The following is a 21,924-nucleotide window of genomic DNA, read 5'->3' on the forward strand; positions in this document are numbered from 1 at the left end:
TACAAAATCAGGGAGAGGGCTGGCTACGGCCCATGGTTGTAGCTGGCTAACTCCTCAGCTGGGGTGTTGGAAGATTAAATGAGATAGGCTTGTCATGAGCCTAGCACAGTGCCTGGCACAGAGCAGTGACTAAGAGAAAGAATTCTAACTGTTCCATATCTGATTTGAGGGCTAGGCTTTGCTCGTTTCTCCAGGGGAAGGAAAGCATCCATGAGCAAGACTTTTCAACAGAGGTATCAGCTCCATCCTCTGCCCCAAGTCAAAGCTAAATGTTCATCTCAGCACCTGGAGCCTGGCAGTGCCACCGCCTCCATCCTCCCCCAAGGATGGAGGTAAAATGCCAGTCCATGGGGTGTGATTAATTCTTTTCTGTCCCACGCTTTTTTTTTTTGTCTATTTCTTAAGTTTTTTTTTTTTTACATCTTTATTGGAGTATAATTGCTTTACAATGGTTTGTTAGTTTCTGCTTTATAACAAAGTGAATCAGTTATACATATACATATGTTCCCATATCTCTTCCCTCTTGGGTCTCCCTCCCTCCCACACTCCCTATCCCACCCCTCCAGGTGGTCACAAAGCACCGAGCTGATCTCCCTGTGCCATGCGGCTGCTTCCCACTAGCTATCTATTTTACGTTTGGTAGTGTATATATGTCCCTGCCACTCTCTCGCTTTGTCACAGCTTACCCTTCCCCCTCCCCATATCCTCAAGTCCATTCTCTAGTAGGCCTGTGTCTTTATTCCTGTCTTACCCCTAGGTTCTTTTTTTTTTTTTTTTTTTTAAATTTTTATTTATTTATTTATGTATTCATTTATTTATGGCTGTGTTGGCTCTTCGTTTCTGTGTGAGGGCTTTCTCTAGTTGCGGCAAGCGGGGGCCACTCCTCATCGCGGTGCACGGGCCTCTCACTTTCGCGGCCTCCTGTTGCGGAGCACAGGCTCCAGACGCGCAGGCTCAGTATTTGTGGCTCACGGGGCCAGTTGCTCCGCGGCATGCGGGATCCTCCCAGACCAGGGCTCGAACCCCTGTCCCCTGCATTGGCAGGCAGACTCTCAACCACTGCGCCACCAGGGAAGCCCTCCTAGGTTCTTCATGACATTTTTTTCCCTTAAATTCCATATATATGTGTTAGCATATGGTATTTGTCTTTCTCTTTCTGACTTACTTCTGTCCCACGCTTTGCCCCAGGGTATGTTGCCATTTTCAGCATGTGTCCCACGGAAATCAGGTTGCCCATCTAAACCATGATGTACGAGCAATGAGGATACTTATATCTGCGGGGCGGTTAACTACGCGCGTTCACATCCATAAATGCATTTAACCCTCACCTGAGGCTGTATTATGTGGTTAAGGCAAGCAGTTAAGGGGAGAGAGAGAGAGAGGGAAAGAGGGAGAGGGAGAGGGAGAGAGAAGCTAGATTTGAATTCTGCCTCTGCAACATTCTGGTTTTGTGATGTTGGCCAAGTCACTTTGCTTCTCTAAGCCTCAGCTACATCTTCTATAACATAGGGATTAAATGAGATGTTACACATAAAGCCTACAGCACAATGTAGCACATGATAGCTATTGAATCCCATTTTGCAAAGGAAGAATGTGATGGTAAGAGGTAAAAGGGCTCATTCAAGGTCATGCAGCTGGTGATTGGCCTCAGACCAAGGATCTCTTAACTCTGACCCCCAGCTGGTTTTCACCATGTCCCACTGCCCCCTCCCACTGCATCCCACTCATCCCCGCGCCCCCCAGCTGCTTCCAGGGACTCTTGCTGCTTCCAGCCACGGCTGTGCTCCATGCACAGTGACTAAATCTCTTGGAGACAGTGACATAGCTGTCAGGGAGCTTGTACGCTTGTGACCATTCATCACTGTAGTGGATTAAATAGTGTCCTCCCAAAAGTCATATCCACCCAGAACCTCAGAATGTGACCTTATTTGGAAATAAGGTCTTTTCAGGGAGAATTAAGATAAAGATTGAAATGAGATCATACTGAATTAGGGTGGGCCCTAAGTGCAATGAGACAGTAAAGGACAGAGGAGGATACACAGAGCCACGGGGAAGAAGGCTATGTGAAAACAGAGGCAGAGGTTGGAGTGATGCTGCCACAAGCCAGGGATTGCCAGGAGCCACCAGGATCTGGAAGAGGCAAGGAGGGAGCCTCCGCTAGAGCCTTTGGAGAAAACACAGACCTGCTTCTGGCCTCCAGAACTGTGAAAGAATGAATTCCTGCTGTCCTAAGCCACCCAGTTTGTGGTGATTTGTTACAGCGGCCACAGAAAAGTAAGACACCACCTCGACCCTCAGATGTGAATGGATAGGGGGGTATCGGACTCAGAATGCCTGTGTGAGGAAGGGGCAGCAATGGTGGGGCGAAGAGCATGTGTTTTAGAGGCAGACCTGGGCTCAGCCCCTTCCCTTGCCAGCTTTGAGCTATTTTCCTTATTTACTAAGAAAGAGGACATCCTCATCCTTCTGGCTTGTGGTGAGGATTAAAAGAGATGGCGTGGCACAGTGGGGTAATAACAAAGGTAATCGTAACCGTTCATCAAGCATGACATGCCTTGGTTAATTCAATCCTCACAACAGCCCAGGGTGGAAGGAGTTAGCAGATGCAGTTGATGTGATGTAGACCTCGGAGTAAAGCAAGAACATTCCTTCCCTACATCTCCTTCTCTACCCATGAAGAGCAGTAGACTACTGCATCCTTCCAAATCCAGCCATTCACTCTGGAAATGTGGCCTAAAGGCACCTCTTAGAGGCACGCGGAGATTGATCTCTGAGAATGCTCATCACAGGGCTGCTTCTTCTAGTGGGGGAAACAGCAAACAACCTAAGTGTCTGGGATTTGGTGAAGTGATTCATGATACAGCCACAAATAGACACCACACAGCCTTTCACACTGCTGCTGGAGAAGAGCATCCAAGGACGTGTGGAAACGCTCGTGAAATGTCATTAAGTGAAAAGAGCAGGTAATAAAATGGTGAGATTCTAATTTTATATTACAAAGACCAGACCTCCATGATGGTATATGTATGTGTATAACATACGTATAAATATATAGCATCTTTTTAATTTTTTAAAATTTAACTTGGTCCTTTTTTTAAACTTATTTATTTACTTATTTATTTTTTAATTTATTTATGGCTGAGTTGGGTCTTTGTTGCTGTGTGTGGGCTTTCTCTAGTTGCGGCGAGCGGGAGCTACTCTTCGTTGCGGTGCGTGAGCTTCTCACTGTGGTGGCTTCTCTTGTTGCGGAGCACAGGCTCTAGGCGCGCAGGCTTCAGTAGTTGTGGCACATGGGCTCAGTAGTTGGTGGCTCTTGGGCTCTAGAGTGCAGGCTCAGTAGTTGTGGTGCACGGGCTTAGTTGCTCCTCAGCATGTGGGATCTTCCCAGACCAGGGCTCGAACCCATGTCCCCTGCATTGGCAGGCTGATTCTTAACCACTGTGCCACCAGGGAAGCCCGATATATAACATCTAACTACTAACATCTTTGTGTATGTTTTTCCACTCTTTAAAAAAGTATAGATGTGTTTATATATAACATTATATATATAAAACACATGTATAAAACCATATATATTACCCTACATATGCACACTACCTATATAATATATATAATCACATATGTGTGCACTGGAAGAATGTACACCAAGATGTTAGCAGCAATATATGAGGAACTATGTATATACATATATACGCATGCATATGTACTATTATGGATTGAGTGTTTATGTCCCCCACGAATTCATATTTTGGGGCCCTAATCCCCAGTGTGGCTGATTTGGAGATGGGAAAGTAACTGAGATTAAATGAGGTCATTAAGTGTGGGGCCCTGATCCCATAGGATTAGTGTCCTTATAAGAAGACACACCAGAGAGCTCTCTCTCTGCATGAACACAAAGAGTCCATGTGAGTACAGTGAGAAGGTGGCTGTCTACAAGCCATGAAGAGAGCTCTCACCAGAAGCTGACCCTGCCAGACCTTGATCTGGGACTTCCAGCCTCCAGAACTGGGAGAAAATAAATGTCTGTAGTTTAAGCTGTTCAGCTTCTGTTGTTTTGTTATGATAGCCCTAGTGAACTAACGTACATGCATATATACATGCAGATATATTTATATATAGTCGTATATATATAGTGTCTTTCTATGTATATGATAATATATATGGCTATATGTATGTGGTATATATATTTGGTTATATATATAGTTTTTTAATATATGGTTTTACTTATATGACAATATATATAACTCTAATTATAAATATAAGATCAGAAGAATGTCCATCAAAATGTGGATAGTTGTTCCCTCTGGGCAGTGGGGTTATAGGTGACTTTTTACTTTGTTCCCTTTTGCTTATCTGTATTATCTGAATTTTCTGCAATAAACCCGTATTATTTCATATTACTATTACATTACTTAGTATTCCTATAATTATTAATGGTATTGCTAAAATAATTATTATAAACTTTTTTGTGCCTAAAGTTGGCATCGATCTTTGGCGACTGGGAGAGGGTGAAAAGGCCATGGTCAAAGGGACCGGAGGTTCAGAAGCCGGGACCAGGCAGGGCTGTCAAGGCCATATGTATAACCTTGAACAAGTTTTGGTGACCCCGCCTGAGCCTCCTCTTGCCTTGTAACAGAGTTCCCATGGAAACGTGCTTTCCAGTTTCCAAAGGGCTGGCTCACAAATACACACTTGCAGCACTGGCAGAGATCTGTGTGCCTTCTTGGGCTGTGAAGGTTGCTGGGGCAAAGAGGAGGCTGTCCAGAGGGAATTCTTGAAAACCCATGCAGCCTTGGGGTCCTGATGCCTGTGTTTTGTGTCTCCTGCACAGATCAGCTAGACATCATCTCCATGGCAGAGACAACCATGAGGCCAGAGGAGATCGAGCTGGAGATGGTGAAAATCCAGCGTCTCCGGGAAGTCTTGGTCCGGCGGGAGTCTGAGCTCAGGTTTATGTGAGTGCCTGGGGGAGGTGGTGGAGAAAAGGAAGGGGTGTTTGGGGGGAGGACACCGGAGAACCTGACATTTACTGTTTATTGCTGTGTGCCAGGCACCGGGATGAAAGTATTACATACATTCTCACAACCACCTAGAGACGTGGGTATCTATTCCTCTATTTCTTAGTATGTAACCATTAGTCAATATATGGCCCTATATAAGATGATTAAATTAGTGCCTGGGTCTTGCTTTCCTGATTTTTTTCTATTTTTATGCTTCCAATTTTTATTTTTTGTATTCTCAAAGAGCACAGAGCTTATATTTTGTTCCAAAACTATAATTAAGCTTCTTACACATTGTTTCTAACATTAAAAACATATCACTAGTGTTTACAATACACTCCCCATGTTTTAAAAGGAAGGGAGACAGAGAATGTGAGTTCTTTAAAGTACTGAAGCGCTCCCTTCAGACTGTGGGTGCTCAGAAGGGCCAAGGTTGCTTTTGTGACGATGGCTGTCACTGCGCATTTACTGACCTTTGCATCGTGTGTGTGTGTGTGCGCATGCACGTGTGTGTATGTACATATTATCCCCGCACCTGGCACACACACACCAAGTGCTCAGTGACAAGATTAGCTAACACGTAAGCTCTAGCCCTGGGCCAGGAACTGCACTAAGCTCTTGACTTGTGACCTCACTAAATTTCCCCATGTTGCCTGTGAGTCCGACTGCTTAGAGACAAGTGTCAACAGTAGACACTTGAATAAATCAAATTATCTAAAACATACAGAAGGATGTCAGTGCAGTCAGGACATATTTTGGGGGCTCAGCAACATACTTCAGGGGAGGGACTGGCTTCTTGGCCCCTGGAAGTCTTGCTAGCAGCCTGCAGACAGAGGTGGATGATAATGAAGGCTCCCCCCAGGCCCTGCCTTTAGAGTACGTAGCCTTGCCTGGAGGTACACCACCTTGTCAATCTCAGAGATGCATGATGGACTCCAGGATGGCCAGGGTAGAGATCATGGCCCACTCAGACCTGGATAAACACCTCATCAGATGATGCTCTGTAGCCTCCCGGGCTAACAGGCTATGTGTGGACCATTCTTTTTTTTTTTTTTTTTGTGGTACGCGGGCCTCTCACTGTTGTGGCCTCTCCCGTTGCGGAGCACAGGCTCCGGACGCGCAGGCTCAGCAGCCACGGCTCACGGGCCCAGCCGCTCCGCGGCATATGGGATCCTCCCAGACCGGGGCACGAACCCGTATCCCCTGCACCGGCAGGCGGACTCTCAACCACTGCGCCACCAGGGAGGCCCTGGACCATTCTTGAATTCAGTTTCCTGGCTCTTTCTCAGAGCCAGGCCCTCACCTCCCTGTAGGGCTTATGGTGCAGGTGGGTCCTATTCTTGCCTCCATTTTAGAGAAGAGGGAATTGGAGGTTAAGAAATTTACCCAAGGTTGCATTAGCTAATAAGTAGCCAAGGTAGGATGCAGTCTGACTCCAGAGTTTTTATTAAGTGAGTGAATAAGTGAAGGAAGGATGGAAAGAGGGAAGGAGGGAAGGACTGAAGGAAGGAGGGAAGCTCTGAATATATCTGCCAAGATAATGCCTTAAAGAGTATAAGCTCCTGAGGGCAGGGATCTTATGTCTCATCTTCACTGTTGGATTTTCCCAGCATCTTGAACACTGCCCGGCAGTAATTAGGCCAATTAGTATTTGTTGAATGTGCAAAAATTGTTCTTTCACACTCCATCCTGACCCCAGTAGCTTCCCTGCACGCACAGACACACACACACACACACACACACACACACAACGAGACCCGTTGGAATAGGGTAAGAGGGAAATAGAATTTCAGACTGTACTAAGCATTTACAGGCTCAGGTGGGGAAGCTCGGAGTGACGGGAATGTGACAGCCCTTGACTGAAATAGTCCCAGTGACTGTAGCTGTAATAACCAGGGTGAGATTGGTTTTGTCACACCTGCTGGGAAGTAATCAAGTTAATACCCTCAGCTCCCGTGCAGACTGTATGAGTCAGATCATATTGCATGGCTGAGGGTGTCTTCTCACTTTACCGTCTGCTGCCATGTTGATTCTTTTGAGAATGGGTTTAAAGGCTGCTGTCCCAACACCCCCGGCGTTCAGCATTATTCTTCATGGGTTTCCATTTTCTTGGCCCCTCTCTCTTGCCCTTTCCCCTGGGACTCACAGCTTCAGATTGTTCTGCCTTCCTCTCAGCATGAACTCATAAGAGTGGGTTCAGGGTCATTCTGGCTCTCTTGCATCCTTGCCTGTGACCTTGGGCACATGACAGGCTTCAAAAGAACTGCTGGGGCTTCTCTGGTGGCGCAGTGGTTGAGAGTCCGCCTGCCGACGCAGGGGACTCGGGTTCGTGCCCCGGTCCGGGAAGTTCCCACATGCCGCGGAGCGGCTGGGCCCGTGAGCCATGGCTGCTGAGCCTACGCGTTCAGAGCCTGTGCTCTGCAACGGCAGAGGCCACAACAGTGAGAGGCCCGTGTACCGCAAAAAACAAAACAAAACAAAAAACTGCTGTTTACCACAGGCACTGTTATACTGCACACGTGCTATGTGTGTTGTATGCATTTGCTCACTTATTTTAGCTTTTTGAATCCTCATAAGACCCCTGAAGGAGTGGTTCTATTCCTTCTATTTTATGGATAAGGAAACTGAAGTTAGAGAGGTGAAATAACATTTTCAAGGTCAACAGATAGTATGGGTGGAATTGGGACTTGAACCTGAGGTGTCTGTCTCAGAGGCAGAGCCCTGAACCCTAAGTTAGCCTGTTATTTATTCCCAGCAGAAGGATGCCTTTTCTCTGCCTTGCTCTTCTAGAATGCAAAGACAAACTCCCGGTTGGATGCCCACAGTCCCACAATCCCACATTGGGTTTGGTCTTGTTCCGTGCCATCTTGAATTGAGTCGGGTGGAAACAGAAGTCATTCTATTGAGTCAGGCTTTGGACTTTTTCATACCCTTTCTCTGGAGAGAAGTGATTTATTTGAAGCCTAAAATGATGAGCTCCAACTTAGTCAAGGTTTTCAAGTTCACCTGCTGGGAATTTGACGTAGTGCCTTATTCCTCTAAGGGTTCTCAAGGACCTCAAGAGTCAACATTTATAGAACCCTTAGCACAGATCTAGGCCTTGGCTAAGCCCTGTGCACACATTATCACATAACCTACGAAAAATGCTCGCTAGTGGAAGGATGAAGCAGGAGTGCCTCCGGCATACCTGCTGTCCCTAAGGCTTACAAGGTCAGGTTCAGAGAAGGGCTATGAGTGACCCCGGTGAGCATGTGTCTCCACCGCACACCCAATGCATCTGCTCTCAATGTTCTCCCTTCGCTTGTCCCCTAGTTTCCAAGTTGCTAACTGGTGTTTAGACATCTCCCTCTTGAATCTGGCAATTTTACAAGCTTCATTTGGATGAGTCAATAAACCCCTTAGTATCACGAAAACACCACTTTAATTGGCGGCAAATGTCCAGGAGGTAAAACTTGAAGCCTCCTTTGTTCCATGCTCGATCCTCCGTGCCACCCACCTCCCAGTCCCTCCCACTGCTGCCCCATCTCCATGCCTCTCACCGTCCTGGCCTTCGGAGGCTGTCAACAACCTCAGACTCATTTTCTCACCCTTAATTCCAGCACTGACTCACACCATTAGCTTTTCATAACCCCTCCTGCAGCTCCGCTGGCCTGCCTCAGCCCTTCCACACCTTCTCTACAAGGCTGGTCCTGCTGTTTATCTGGGTTTCAGATAATTAAGTATCTTCGGAGGTGGGGGGCGATTATCTTCATTTTACACCCGCTTGCAGGATTGTCATAAAGGGACAGTGGGCTCTGTCTCTCAGCTTGCTCTGGGTGGCGGCAGCTTCTAATTAATGAGTCAGAGCTGCAGCTGGCAGGGGAGATGGGCTTGTGAAGGACAGATTTCAGGAGCACAGTCCTTGAGTTCCAATATTTCCAGACTCTGGGCTTGGACCCAAGTAACATCATTTTATTAAGAAGGACCAAGTGCGGTGAAGCAGTCGTGCCCTAGAACCTGTCAGAGGTTCAGGGTGTGGTGGTAGAGAGTACATGACTTGTAAACTTTTCAAATACTTGCTATGCTGGGCAGTGTTCTAAGTGTTTTACATGCATTGATCATTTAATCCTTACTGCAACTAGACATACAACATCCTCCTTCCCCATTTTATAGATGAGGAAACTAATGCACAGAGAGGTCAAGTAACTTGCCCCGGGTTGTCCAGGGTCTGTGAAACAGCAGATGATATAACCCCAGCGTTCTGGGTCCAGAGTCCATGATCTCAGCCATGATGCTATAGGGTCTCTCAACTGTTTTTTGGGGTTTTTTTTACATCTTTATTGGAGTATAATTGCTTTACAATGGTGTGTTAGTTTCTGCCTTATAACAAAGTGAATCAGTTATACATATACATATGTTCCCATATCTCTTCCCTCTTGCGTCTCCCTCCCTCCCACCCTCCCTATCCCACCCTTCCAGGCTGTCACAAAGCACCGAGCTGATCTCCCTGTGCTATGCGGCTGCTTCCTACTAGCTATCTACCTTACGTTTGGTAGGGTATATATGTCCATGCCTCTCTCTCGCTTTGTCACAGCTTACCCTTCCCCCTCCCCATATCCTCAAATCCATTCTCTAGTAGGTCTGTGTCTTTATTCCTGCCTTACCCCTAGGTTCTTCATGACATTTTTTTTTTCTTAAATTCCATATATATGTGTTAGCATATGGTATTTGTCTTTCTCTTTCTGACTTACTTCACTCTGTATGACAGACTCTAGGTCCATCCACCTCGTTACAAATAGCTCAATTTCGTTTTTTTTATGCCTGAGTAATATTCCATTGTATATATGTGCCATATCTTTCTCAACTGGTTTTGAACCCCAGTTCTACTTCTTATCGACTCTGGGCCCTGGAGCAAATCTTTTGCCCTGTTGGGAATTCCTTGGTGGTCCAGAGGTTAGGACTCCAGGGTCTCACTGCCGAGGGCCCCAGTTCAATCCTTGGTCAGGGAACTAAAATTCCATAGGCCGTGCCGCATGGCCAAAAAAAAACCGTTTCTTTAAGGGACTTCCCTGGTAGTCCAGTGGTTAAAACTCCACGCTCCCAATTCAGGGGTCCTGGGCTCGATCCCTGGTCAGGGAACTAGATCCCACATGCTGCAACTGAGATCCAGTGCAGCCAAATAAATAAATAAATATTTTTAAAAAAAGAAAATCTTTTGCCCTGTTCCAGCCTCAGTTTTCCCCTCTTTACAACGGGACATTGATATTTCCCTGGCAGCGTTGTCGCAAGGGATGGAAAGAGGGGACACGTGAAAGTGGGTGGCTCTTCCTAGGTAATAAGCACATCAAAATTCCCTTCGCTCCTTTAATTGTTAATAACATGCTTTGAGGGAGAAGAGAGGAACAGGACTGCTTCATTATCTCCAGAGAAGACCGAGAAAACACCGCTCTCCCTGAGAAGCTGGGGAGTGGCTCTCACCCATCAAGTCCAACTCTATTCTGGGGCCTTGACTTTATTATTGTTGTTGTTATTTTTAAAAAAATTTATACACCTGCATTCTTTATCCCTTTAATGAGCTGATAATTCTGAAGCCTGTTAGGAAAAGCTTCAAGCCAAGGGCGAAATGAAGCACGTGCATTTATGTAACTTGACACTTCTCAGCCACTTTTGGCAGTTTCGAGATGCTTTGGATGCACTCTGGGTTTTAAATACCATCTCCTAAGAACAGGTCAGCATTGTCAGAGCCACTGTACATATCAGGTGGGAAGAAATGTCTTTAATTGCAAAAGATCTAAAAAGCAATTTGTCTTGGACAAAATATACGAGAATTTGAGGAGTTGGGGAAGAAAGGGAGGAAGGAGACCTCGAGGGAAGAGGAAAGGGATGGGGAGGCTAGAGAGGATGGGGAATGTCCCAGGTGAGACCTCTGAATGGAAGGACCCCCCTGAATTTCTAAGTGTTTGGGGAAATAGGGATGAGGTTGGGGATCTGGGCTGATCAAATGGAGAAAAAATATCCCCCAGTGGATGGGCTTCTGCTGTTCCAAGTTGCTTCTCGAAGTCAGAATAAGCTTCAGGAAAGGAAATTCTTCTCTTGGGGAGCTCTGGCTGTCTTACCATAAAGGATTTCATGCTCTTGGCTCTAAGGATCTCCTCTGGGCCCTGGTGAGCTGGGAAAGGGATCACCATATTAGACTCTTATGATGGTTACTTTTATGTGTCAACCTGACTGAGCTATGGGGTGCACAGATATTTGTTTAAACATTATTTTGGGTGTGTCTGTGAAGGTGTTTCTGGAATAGATTAACATTTGAATCAGTAGACTGAATAAAGCAGATTGCCCTCCCCAGTGTGGGTGGACCTCATCCAATCTGTTGAAGACCTGAATAGAACAAAAAGGCTGAGTAAGAGGGAACTTTGCCTGCCTGACTGCATGAGCTGGGGCATCGATCTTTTCCTGCCTTTGGACTTGAACTGAAAAATCAACTCCTTTTGGGTCTTGGGCTTACTAGCTTTTGGATTGGAACTTACACCATTGGTTCTCCTGGGTCTCCAGGTTGGAGACTATAGATCGTGGGACTTAGCCTCTATAATCCTGTGAATCCTTATAAGAAGTTTATATCTATCTATTTATCTATCTATCTATCTCTACATATCTATATATCTCTCTCGAACAGTTTCTCTCCTGGGTATACCCTAGAGCTGCTCTGTATAGTTGGGTATGCACTAGCCCCATGTGACTATTTCAATTTAAATTAATTAAAATTAAATAAAACCTAAAATGCAGTCCTTCAGTAGTCCTAGCCACATTTCAGGTGCTCTTTAGTCAATTATAGCTAATGGCAATTATCCCACTGGAAAGCATACATTTTTGTAGAACATTTCCATCATCACAGAAGAAACTCCCACACATGAATGTCAGGAGGCATATTCCAGAACATTCATATCAGTCGGTTCCCACCTCATCTCCCCGCTTTTCATCTTCAGCCATTGTCCCCCTGCAGCCCCAACCCCTGCTTTCCACGGGCCTCCTTTCAGTCCCTCCCCCTCCAAGGGAGCCTTTTTGTCGGGGCTGTTCCTTCTACCTGGATGCCCCCACTCCCACCTGGTTAACTCTCCCCCTCCCCCCAGGGCTCAGATCCAGGGTCACTTCCGAGGGGAAGCCTTCCCAGCACTTCCCAGGCTGTGTCCCATCCTATCACCATAACCAAGATCCTTTGGGTCTTCTAAGGAGAAGCCTTTCCTCCATTTATAAATCTATGTTCTTCAGTGTGAGTACGTGTTCCCCATCTCTCTTCTGCTCGATGCTGGCCCTGTAAGGACACAGGCTGAGCTGTTTTCACTCTCAGCAATGTCGTTAGCATCCAACACATGGCCAATGTGAGTAGGTGCTCTGTGACTATTTACCTAATAAATGAGCAAGAGCTTGACTTCCCTTCTTTTTTTAGTGCCTGACTCATTTCAAGTGGGTCAGTCTATAGTATTCCTACAGAGTGGTTGTGTGACATAGCAGCTTGCAGTGTAGACACTTTACAAAGTGTATGAGTTTCCTGTGGCTGCTGTAACAAATTAGACAAAGTTGGTGACATAACATACAGGGACTTTCCTGGTGGTCTAGCAGTTAGGGCTCTGCACTTTCACAGCCAAGGGCCCGGGTTCAATCCCTGGTCGGGGAATTAAAACCCTGCAAGCTGCGTGGTGTGGCCAACAAAAACCAAAAAAAAAACCAAACAAAAAAACCCACACACTTATTCTCTTGTTGTTCTGGAGACCAGAAGTCTGAAATGGGGTTCACTGGGCTGCCATCAAAGTGTCGGCAGTGCTAAGCTCCTTCTGGAGGCTACAGGGGAGGATACTTTACCGAGCACTTTCCAGCTTCTAGAGCCTTGTTTCTCATGTTCCCTGCTGGCCGTCCTTTCCTCCATCTTCAAAGACCACAGAGTGGGATCGTCCAATCTCTGCTGGCCTCAGCCCACCTGTATAACCCAAGATAATCTCCCCATCCCAAGAGCCTTACTTGAATCACACCTGCAAAAATCCTATTTGCCATATAGGGTAACATATTCACAGGTTCCAGGGATTAGGATGGGCATATCTTGGAGGGACATTATTCACGTTAACTGACTACGGCAATTCATTTAAGGGCTAAGTGCAGAGCTGGACTCTCAGTGTGGCACGGCCGAGCGGAGGGGAAGGCAACATACACTATATGGAGAACCTGCATCGCTTCTTCTGATTCCGAGTCTTCATCATTCTTTGAAATCTCCCAAGGAAAAAAAAAGCATCTTATGAGACAGAGAGAGAGCATGCTCAGTAACGCATGCACAGTGCCCTGATAATTAAGGGTTTTCCCCTCTCTTTGCTTGTCTCCGGGAAACTGCTGATTTGAGTGGCAGCTGGGGTTGGGAGATGCTTGTCCGTATCACTTGATCTCAATTGAGGACTCAGTTCTTTGCTCTGCACTTAGCTCAGAATCAGATAATGCTTGCCTGGGCCTCATTTCTTTTCAAATAAGAACCAGCCCTCTCTTGATATTTCCAGGACAGGCTGCTCAAAGAGAAATGGGAGGGGGGAAAATGCAAACAACTTAACAGATTTGCCTTCGTGTTTTGGGCCTACACAGCACAGCCACTCATTAAGACAGTATCCGGATTTACATCTTTGACTTTGTTTAATTGGCTGCTAGTCATTGAGTGATCAGTTACACAGATCTTTGCTCCTGGAATTCTGGCCCACTCTTGGTCCTTTTGTCCTCTAAACTCCTCAGAGGTTTCAGATGAGATTAGGTCAATCCAAGACCTTCCTGGTTTGGGTTCTGCCAAAGGCAGGGCAGCCTGTTTTTTTCATTACTAAATGTCCTGGTCTTTGACAGAGTTGCTTTCTGAGAAAAAGAGAGGCCTATAACTTTCTCCAGATTATACTACACCTACCTTTGAATTCTAGCTCTGCCATTCGTAGGCTGTGCAATCTCGAACAGATACCTTAACCTCGATGAGACTCAGCTGCCTCATCTGTCAAATGGGAGGCAGCCAATACCTCCCAGGGTGGTTTTGAGGAGTAAAAGTGATCATGTTTATTAAGTGCCCGCCCCCATAGTGCCTGCTACAATATAAGTGCTCATTAAATGTTACTTTCCTTTCCTTCAGGAAGAAATTGAGTTTGGAAATTAACAGATGCTTGGTAAGAGCAGACATTGGGCCCATGTTCTTGGTTTTTAGTAGTAGGTTATTTATTTTGAAGAGGAGGCACAGGAGAAGGGAGGAGATTGGAGGGGCGAGTGAAAGTCTCTTCCATGACATGGAGGTACATACAGACCAGAGAGGAGGTGGCTCAGGGGCACCTGAAATTTGTCTTGAAACATCTGAAGGACTGTCATGTGGAAGGAGGAGTTGGTTTCTTCTTTGTGGAACTAGAACCACAAATGCTGCAGTGAATCCAGTTACCATCCCAGCATGAAAGAGGCCTTTCCACATATCTGGAGCTCTAAAAGTTGGGACCTTGGGAGGTAATGAGTTTCCATACCTGGAGATATCCAAGCATTTATTTATTTCTTCCTTCATTCAACAAGTACATGCAATAAGTAATACAGATGAGGACTTGCCCTAATGGAGTCCAGGGGAGGAGACAAAATCTGGATGTCTCCAGAGTGAGAGATGGAAGCTTCAGATGGGCAGTGGGGTAGGGTAGCAGGTGCTGAGGTGCTATCTATGGTCAATTCTCAGTGTTGTCATTATTACTAATTTATCTAACGACTCTCGAGCACATACATGTGCCAGGCACAATGCTAGACTTTTTATGTAGACCACCTGGTTTCATCTTCATAGCAACCTGATGAGGCAGGTTTTAATAATACGAGCCACAATTTACAAATGAGGAGACTGAGTTTTGCAGAAGTTAAGAGGCTTGCCCAAGATCACCCAGCCAGGGTTGGGATTCTAGCTCTGTAGCCTGACCCCAGAGCCCCGCTCTGCTGTGTTCACGCAGTGCTAGTGGTTGCCTCCCAGCCCACTGCCCCTCCTTAGAGAACCAGCCCCACATGGGGGAGGGGTTTCCGGCCTCTCCCTGCCCCCCTCCTCCAGGCCAGAGCTCACTGGTCTACATTGGCTTAGCTTGGGCCAATCAGAGTCTCTCTCCTGGGATACAGAGAGACTGGGCCAGTTAGGTGATGGGAGATTTGCAAACCAAAGACTGTAGGTGAGCAGAGAAAGTCATACTTTGGTGGGAAGGACAGCACAACTGCCTTAAGAGCAGCAAACAAGGGAGACTGGGGCCCCCAAAAGCAGAAAGTGAACTTGGCCATGACATTCCCATTCCAGTCCTCAAGCTGCCCTGCTGAACTGGGACTGTAGTAAGATGCCACATCTTCTTATACCCTGGGTGTCTACTCTCCAGACCCTTGGAGAAATACCTCCCACCCATGTTGCCACAGCCTGGAGAAAACCAAAATCCATGGCGATGATGTCTGTGAATATCCAGCGGGTTCCTCTCTGCCCCTAGGCTTGGTTTCCTCGGTCCTGTACCCCCATCTGTGTGGATATGAAACTCAGATGCTTCACCACTTTCCATAACAAAAGAAAACAAAACCCTATGCTACTCCCATTGGAGGAGTTTTAGAACTAAGGATCACGAAACGGGTTGCACTGAGCTCTTCACAGCAAACAGTTTAAAAATCCACATTTGACATTCCTGGCTGATAAGGTCCTTTTCACCACCCTGAACAAGGCAGTTCTTGGCCCAGTCTCACCACCCTCCTTGTTCTTCTCCTTTGTCTCAGCTCCTTCCATTCCAAGTAAGACAAATTCCTCTCCCTGTCCTTGCAGAGCTGTTTCACCTTCTTCCAAGAAGCCATGGCACCAAAAGATGCCTTGGGTTCATGAGAACACTACCCCAGGTGTTTGTCAAGCTATGATTCCCAGCAAAATTTCCTCCCCACGGGGAATTTGGGTACCAGCTATTAAGGTATTAACATTTCCCCAATTTCTTACACCTTTACTAATATATCTTTATTTCTGTTCTTTCTAGTCTGTGCTGGAACGTTCTATTGAAAACTTAGCTACGCTGAGAACTCTACTTCCCAGAATCCCTTTCCCTACATTGTTCCAAGTAAAAGGTGGGAGATTCTGGGAGGCAGAAGGGAAGCAGCAGTGTTGACCTTTTAAGGGCCACCATGGTTAGACCATGGAGGTAACCAGATACAGAAGTTCCTGCTCATCCTCACTCTCTGCTGCTTCCGGTCCATCTTGTCTTCCTGACCAACAGTGGCCCCATGTCTTCTAGACACTGGGCAGACAAGGCAACAGCCTTGCATGGACCCGTCCACTTGGCCCCCCTGCTGCCCCACCTTGCCAGCTACACGTGCCTGACTTCTCAGATGGGCTGGCTGGTGTCTCCTTTGGTCCTCGCCTCCCCTTCCCTGACCTCCACCTCCCCAGCTCCTCCCACGATTGTGACAGATCTAATTCCTGTAATGCATCCCTTGCCCTGAAACTCACGCTGGTTCTGCTTCCCTTATTGAGCCCTGATACACATCAAGATACACACCAAAATATGCATCAAGAGCCTTTACAGAAGCCGCCAGTGGCTGGAGCTAGTGAAACTTGTCCGTCTTGCCCTTGGCTGGCAATTCCCCCCAAATCACTGGTTCAACCTTGACTCACCCAGAGTCAAGGAATCACAATGGAATCACCTGGAGAGCTTTAGAGAAAATGCTGCTGCCTGGGTCTCACTACAAGATTCTGATTTAATTGGTCCAGGGTGTGGCCTGACCATTGAGAGTTTTAAAAGCAGTTTGGGTGATTCTCCCCTGACCTCCCACTGCACAGATGTCCCCTCACCTTTTTCCTGGGTGAAATAGAAGAACCCGGATGTCTGTCAGCTGCTTGAAGATGACTCACCTTGCTTTCTTTCCACAATTTTTACTTGATGAAAATGGGCCTCAGACAGAAGGTATAACATCCTACCTTAGCCCGACTCCTTGGCACGGCAATAGGCAATAGGTGTCTCTCCAGTAGCTTAGATCGTGATAGGAATCAGAATGAAGTGTATGTTTGTGGTCTGCCGTGGAGCACGAGAATCTCAGTGTCATCTGTTGTCCTCCTCATCACATCCGTAGTCGAAATTCATTGATTAAGGCTTTAATTGGGAGCGGTGCTGTGTTTATCAAGAAATTTACATTTCTAAGCTTTCTAAAAGCTCCTAATCAGAAGCTGAGTTTATAATCACTCAGCAGTGCTCGCTTTCAATTCATTCCATTGCCCACCTGTTTTTGACCCCTAAAAACCAACACGTGGTCTCTTTTTAAATTTTTATTAAAAAAAATTTTTATTGACGTATAGTTAATTTACAATATTGTGTTAGCCTTTTTTTTGGCCGCACCCCGCGGCTTGCGGAATCTTAGTTCCCCGACCAGGGATTGAACCTGCATTAGGAGCGTGGAGTCTTAACCACTGGACCACCAGGGAAGTCCCTAATTTTTATTTTTATTTATTTATTTATTTATTTATTTTTTGCAGTATGCGGGCCTCTCACTGTTGTGGCCTCTCCCGCTGTGGAGCACAGGCTCTGGACGCACAGGCTCAGCGGCCATGGCTCACGGGCCCAGCCGCTCTGCAGCATGTGGGATCCTCCCAGACCGAGGCACGAACCCGTGTCCCCTGCATCGGCAGGCGGACTCTCAACCACTGCGCCACCAGGGAAGCCCCTTAATTTTTATTTTTTAAAGAAATCAAACGAGCAAACCGAGAGTTGGAAGATGTGGAATTTCTGAGTTTCTTCACTGAACGGCAGAGGGATTTGGGGGGTTAGAGGATAGTAATGGTTTAAGTGGATTCTAGAACTGGGCGGTGCAGAAATTCACTCCTCGCTCTACCAGCAAGTAACTGTAAGAACTGTAACACTCAGGTCCTTTTTCTGTAAACCTGGTGCAATAACAGTTCACACTTCATAGAGTTGGACTGAGGATTAAATGAAATAATGCGTGAAAAGCACTTACTATAGAGCCCTGTCCCTTGTAAGTACCTCTTGTAGCTAAGTCTTTCTTCAGCCTACGAAAGGAGCTAGAGTTTGTCTTGACTGATGTTTAGGAAACAATGACTTAGCCATTGTCTAGCCTTCTTTCTCCAAAGGGACATATGAATGTCACCTCTGGTGGGTGGTGGGAGGTATAGTCAGCACAGGTAGTGATTAAGGTCAAGGGCTTACTTACCAGCTGTGTGATCTTGGGCAAATCACTAAACTTCTCTGTAACTCTTTTGTGTGATATTTTCTGACACCACCATCCAGTGACAAAACTAAACAATTAATAATGAGTTTGATGTCCTATATTCAAGAGAAAACAATCCATGGGTTGGGAAAGTACAGAGCCTCACAAGCAGAGAAGCACTCTTCCTGATGGATTTGGGGCAAGAGCATTACAGAGCGTTAGATGAGGCATGAGTGGCTAGAAGGTCAGGATTTCCTTATAAGGCCGGCAGGTCTGTTTTCTTTCTTTTTCTTTTTTCTTTTTTTTTTGGCCACGCGGATTGTGGGATCTTAGTTTTCTGACCAGAGATCGAACCTGTGCCCCCTGCACTGCGCAGAGTCTTAACCACTGGACTGCCAGGGAAGTCCCCAGTAGGTCCTATTTTCTAAGGTAAGGTGAGCTCGCTAAAGCTGAGTTGGAGGATGTGATTGGTGTGTGTTAGGTTTCCTTGACAGTGGGTTCCCATAAATGCAGACTGACTTAGTGTAGAGGTGTGACGTGGGCCTGGCCACTGGGCTGGCCTCCATTTTGTGGGTCCTGATACAGTGAAACTGTGCACCTCAGATTGGGACTTGAACCCGACCAAAGCCCTGACTGGGACTCGAACCCACACAGCTGGGACTCAAACCCGGCCACAACCCACAGTCTTCCAATTGAGATCACACACCTTCATGAAGCTCAGATTCTTGAGGTCTCATCCCAGAAAGATTTCAGTGAGAGACAAAGTGATACGTAAGAAGTGGATTTATTTAGAGAGAAACACACTCCACAGACAGAGTGTGGGCCATCTCAGAAGGTGAGAAAGGCACCAGGGTATGGGGTTGTCAGTTTTTATAGCAGTGGGTAATTTGATAGGCTAATGAGTGGGAGGAGGATTCCAGCTATTTCAGGAAGGGGCGGCACATTCCAGGAATTGGGCCACTGCCCACTTTTTGATCCTTATGGTTGGCCTTGGAACTGTCATGGCGTCTGTGGGTGTGTCATTTCACTTGGTGATGTGTTACAGTGAGCATACACTGAGGCTCAAGGTCTAGTGGAAGTTGACTTGTCCGCCATCTTGGACCCATTTGGTTCCAATCAGTTTATGTCATGTCTTCGGGCTATGTCATTCTTTCAAAGGGTGTGCCCTGCCCCCTTCCCTCCTGTTTCAATAGGAATTAACTTTATCACCCTTTCTGACACCAAATATGTGTCAGTTTTACACATCAATTTTCTGATTCTCCAACACCAACTGGATGTCCAATAATCCAATTCAGTGCTGACCTGGAATTGAGATCTGATCCCACTAGTTAAAGGGCTCCATCCCAGAGGGCTGCCCCTGCTTCAGATGTGAGTCTCAGTCCCAGGCCACCCACACTTCAGCCCATACAACTACAAATTTTGGGGTTCCTTGACCTCCCCCCCCACACACGCAAGGTTCAGTAGTTTGCTAGAATGACTCACAGAACTCAGGAAAGCATTTTACTTCTGTTTACGGGTTCATTATAAAGGCTACAATTCTGGAAGAGCCAAATGGAGGAGGTGCATTTGGGCAAGGTGTGAGGGGAGGGTGTGTGTGTGCAGAGCTTCCCTCCCCTTTCAGGGCACAGCATCTTCCCAGCACATCACTGTGCCCCCCAACCCAGAACCCCCCCAAATCTCACTGTTCAAGAGTTTTTATAACTCAGTCTCCATCCCATCTCTTTGTGGCTGGAAGTGCCCGCCTTTTTTTTTTTTTTTTTTTTTTTTTTTTGCGGTACGCGGGCCTCTCACTGTTGTGGCCTCTCCCGTTGCGGAGCACAGGCTCCGGACGCGCAGGCTCAGCAGCCATGGCTCACGGGCCTAGCCGCTCCGCGGCATGTGGGATCTTCCCGGACCGGGGCATGAACCCCCGTCCCCTGCATCGGCAGGCAGACTCTCAACCACTGCGCCACCAGGGAAGCCCTGTGCCCGCCTTTTTTAATCACGTCTCTTTGGTGTTACCTGAAAAACTGAGTTTGCCTCTTGGTGGGTGTCGAGCCAAAAGACACAACCAAGCCAAAGATGGGGAGAAGGAAGGATTTATTACTACTTTTAAGGAGAGCACTTGGGATCTTTCCCAAAGCAGTGCCTCCCCAACAGCGAAATCAGACAAGTTTTAAGCTAAGGGTACATGCATATTCATGAAGGGGCTTGGGCGGGGACAGAGTCCAAGCTTTAGTTGATTGAGGCCACGAGGGTCAGAAAAGGTCACCATCATCATCCCTCAGGTTCCAGTTGATCTGGTGGTTGAGTGCTTCAGGCTAATCTTTACCACTGAAACAGAACTGGGAGGCTTTACAACTGATATATTATCTTTGCTATTGTTACTTCTCTTGCCTGATAACAGTTCTTTGCTTCTGCATTCTTTTGTTCCCTTAAGATCATTAATTACTGAGACCTGTTCAAGGACAAGCACTGTGGCCAGACTTAGATCACAAAATGGCTTAGGCCCAAAATGGTTTCTCTTCTGCCAAGACAGCCATGGTGCCTGGTTCTCTTTCTCCAGGATGCCTCCTACCCTCTCTGCTTACATGGTGACTGGCCCCCACCTGAAGCTATCTGGGGGTCCCATCTAAATCACACTGACATAAACTCAGGTGTTTGTGCCAGAGCAGATTGTTATGAATAACAAAAGTTACACTTATCACTCAGGAAATTCCAAGGGCTTTAGGAGTTCTGTGCCAGGAATCAGGGACAAAGACCAAAGAGATATTTTTTATTACACCACACTTGTTTTCCTCAGAATTAATTACCTCCTAGGGACTTTTTGGTAAAAAGTAGGTGAGATAAGCCATATAAATAAGTTACCACAGTAATTATTCAATGAATGTTAGCCATGATGCCAATGCTACATGGGAAATTGCTAGATATGAAGTAGTGGGAAAAAAATGTCAGCTGAGTGTGTTCCTAAGAAGCCATGAGAGTCTTTTATTATGCTTTTTAAATAAAAATTAACTAAAAATTAGAAGTAAGGGAAGGGGGTGGGACAAGCGTGTCCTTTCCATGTCATACTGGGGCATTGTTCAATGACCTGCCCAAGTATTATGTAATCATCTGGGAGGGTGTCCACATATTTGACTGGGTTATTTACTATTTGATCAGACCACTGACACTATGAAATTACATGTTGACATGTAGATTTTGTCTACTCAAAAAGCTAACCCTAAAGGTTATGGTTTTATTGCCCTAGAGGCTGTTAACCAGCTCTCTGTCTAACCTAGCAGTCTTATTCTAAGATTCTTATTAAAGAGTACCCATGAATCTGAAACCGCACAACCCAGAGTGGGACTTGAACCCACTGCCTTTTAATTGAGATCACACACCTGGTTTCAGGACTTTAATGAAGCTCAGGTTCTCATTGCAGAAAGAATTCAGTGAGAGACAAAGTAATAGGTAAGAAGTGGATTTATTTAGAGAGATACACATTCCATAGACAGAATGTGGTCTGTCTCAAAAACCAAGAGCAGCCCCAGGGCATGGGGTCATCTCAGAAAGTAAGAGCGGCCAAGGGAGAAACATGCTCCATAGGCACGCTCCACCAAATGTGGCGTGGTTAGTTTTTTTTTTTTTACAGATATAACTTTTCCTTTATTGCACATTAAGCTGTACAAGAGTCACAAAAGAGAGGTACTTCAATCACACTTCCAGCACTGGCTAAGGTTCTCCCAGCTGGATTGGTACAAAAAAAGGAGACAACATCAGAAAA

General features: G+C 46.3%; 1 protein-coding gene across 1 annotated transcript in view; it reads left to right on the forward strand.

Moving 5' to 3' along the window:
- Positions 1–21,924, forward strand: part of LOC307063665 (bMERB domain-containing protein 1) — a gene marked incomplete at both ends in the record, with an annotated part of 114,576 nt that overhangs the window by 63,026 nt on the left and 29,626 nt on the right. Inside the window, one exon of the mRNA XM_079719899.1 lies at positions 4,832–4,955. Within this exon, the coding sequence (XP_079576025.1) occupies positions 4,832–4,955 (124 nt within the window). The remainder of the gene's footprint in view (positions 1–4,831; positions 4,956–21,924) is intronic.

The sequence above is a fragment of the Hyperoodon ampullatus genome (assembly GCF_949752795.1).
Source record: "Hyperoodon ampullatus genome assembly, chromosome: 14".
NCBI lineage: Eukaryota > Metazoa > Chordata > Mammalia > Artiodactyla > Ziphiidae > Hyperoodon > Hyperoodon ampullatus.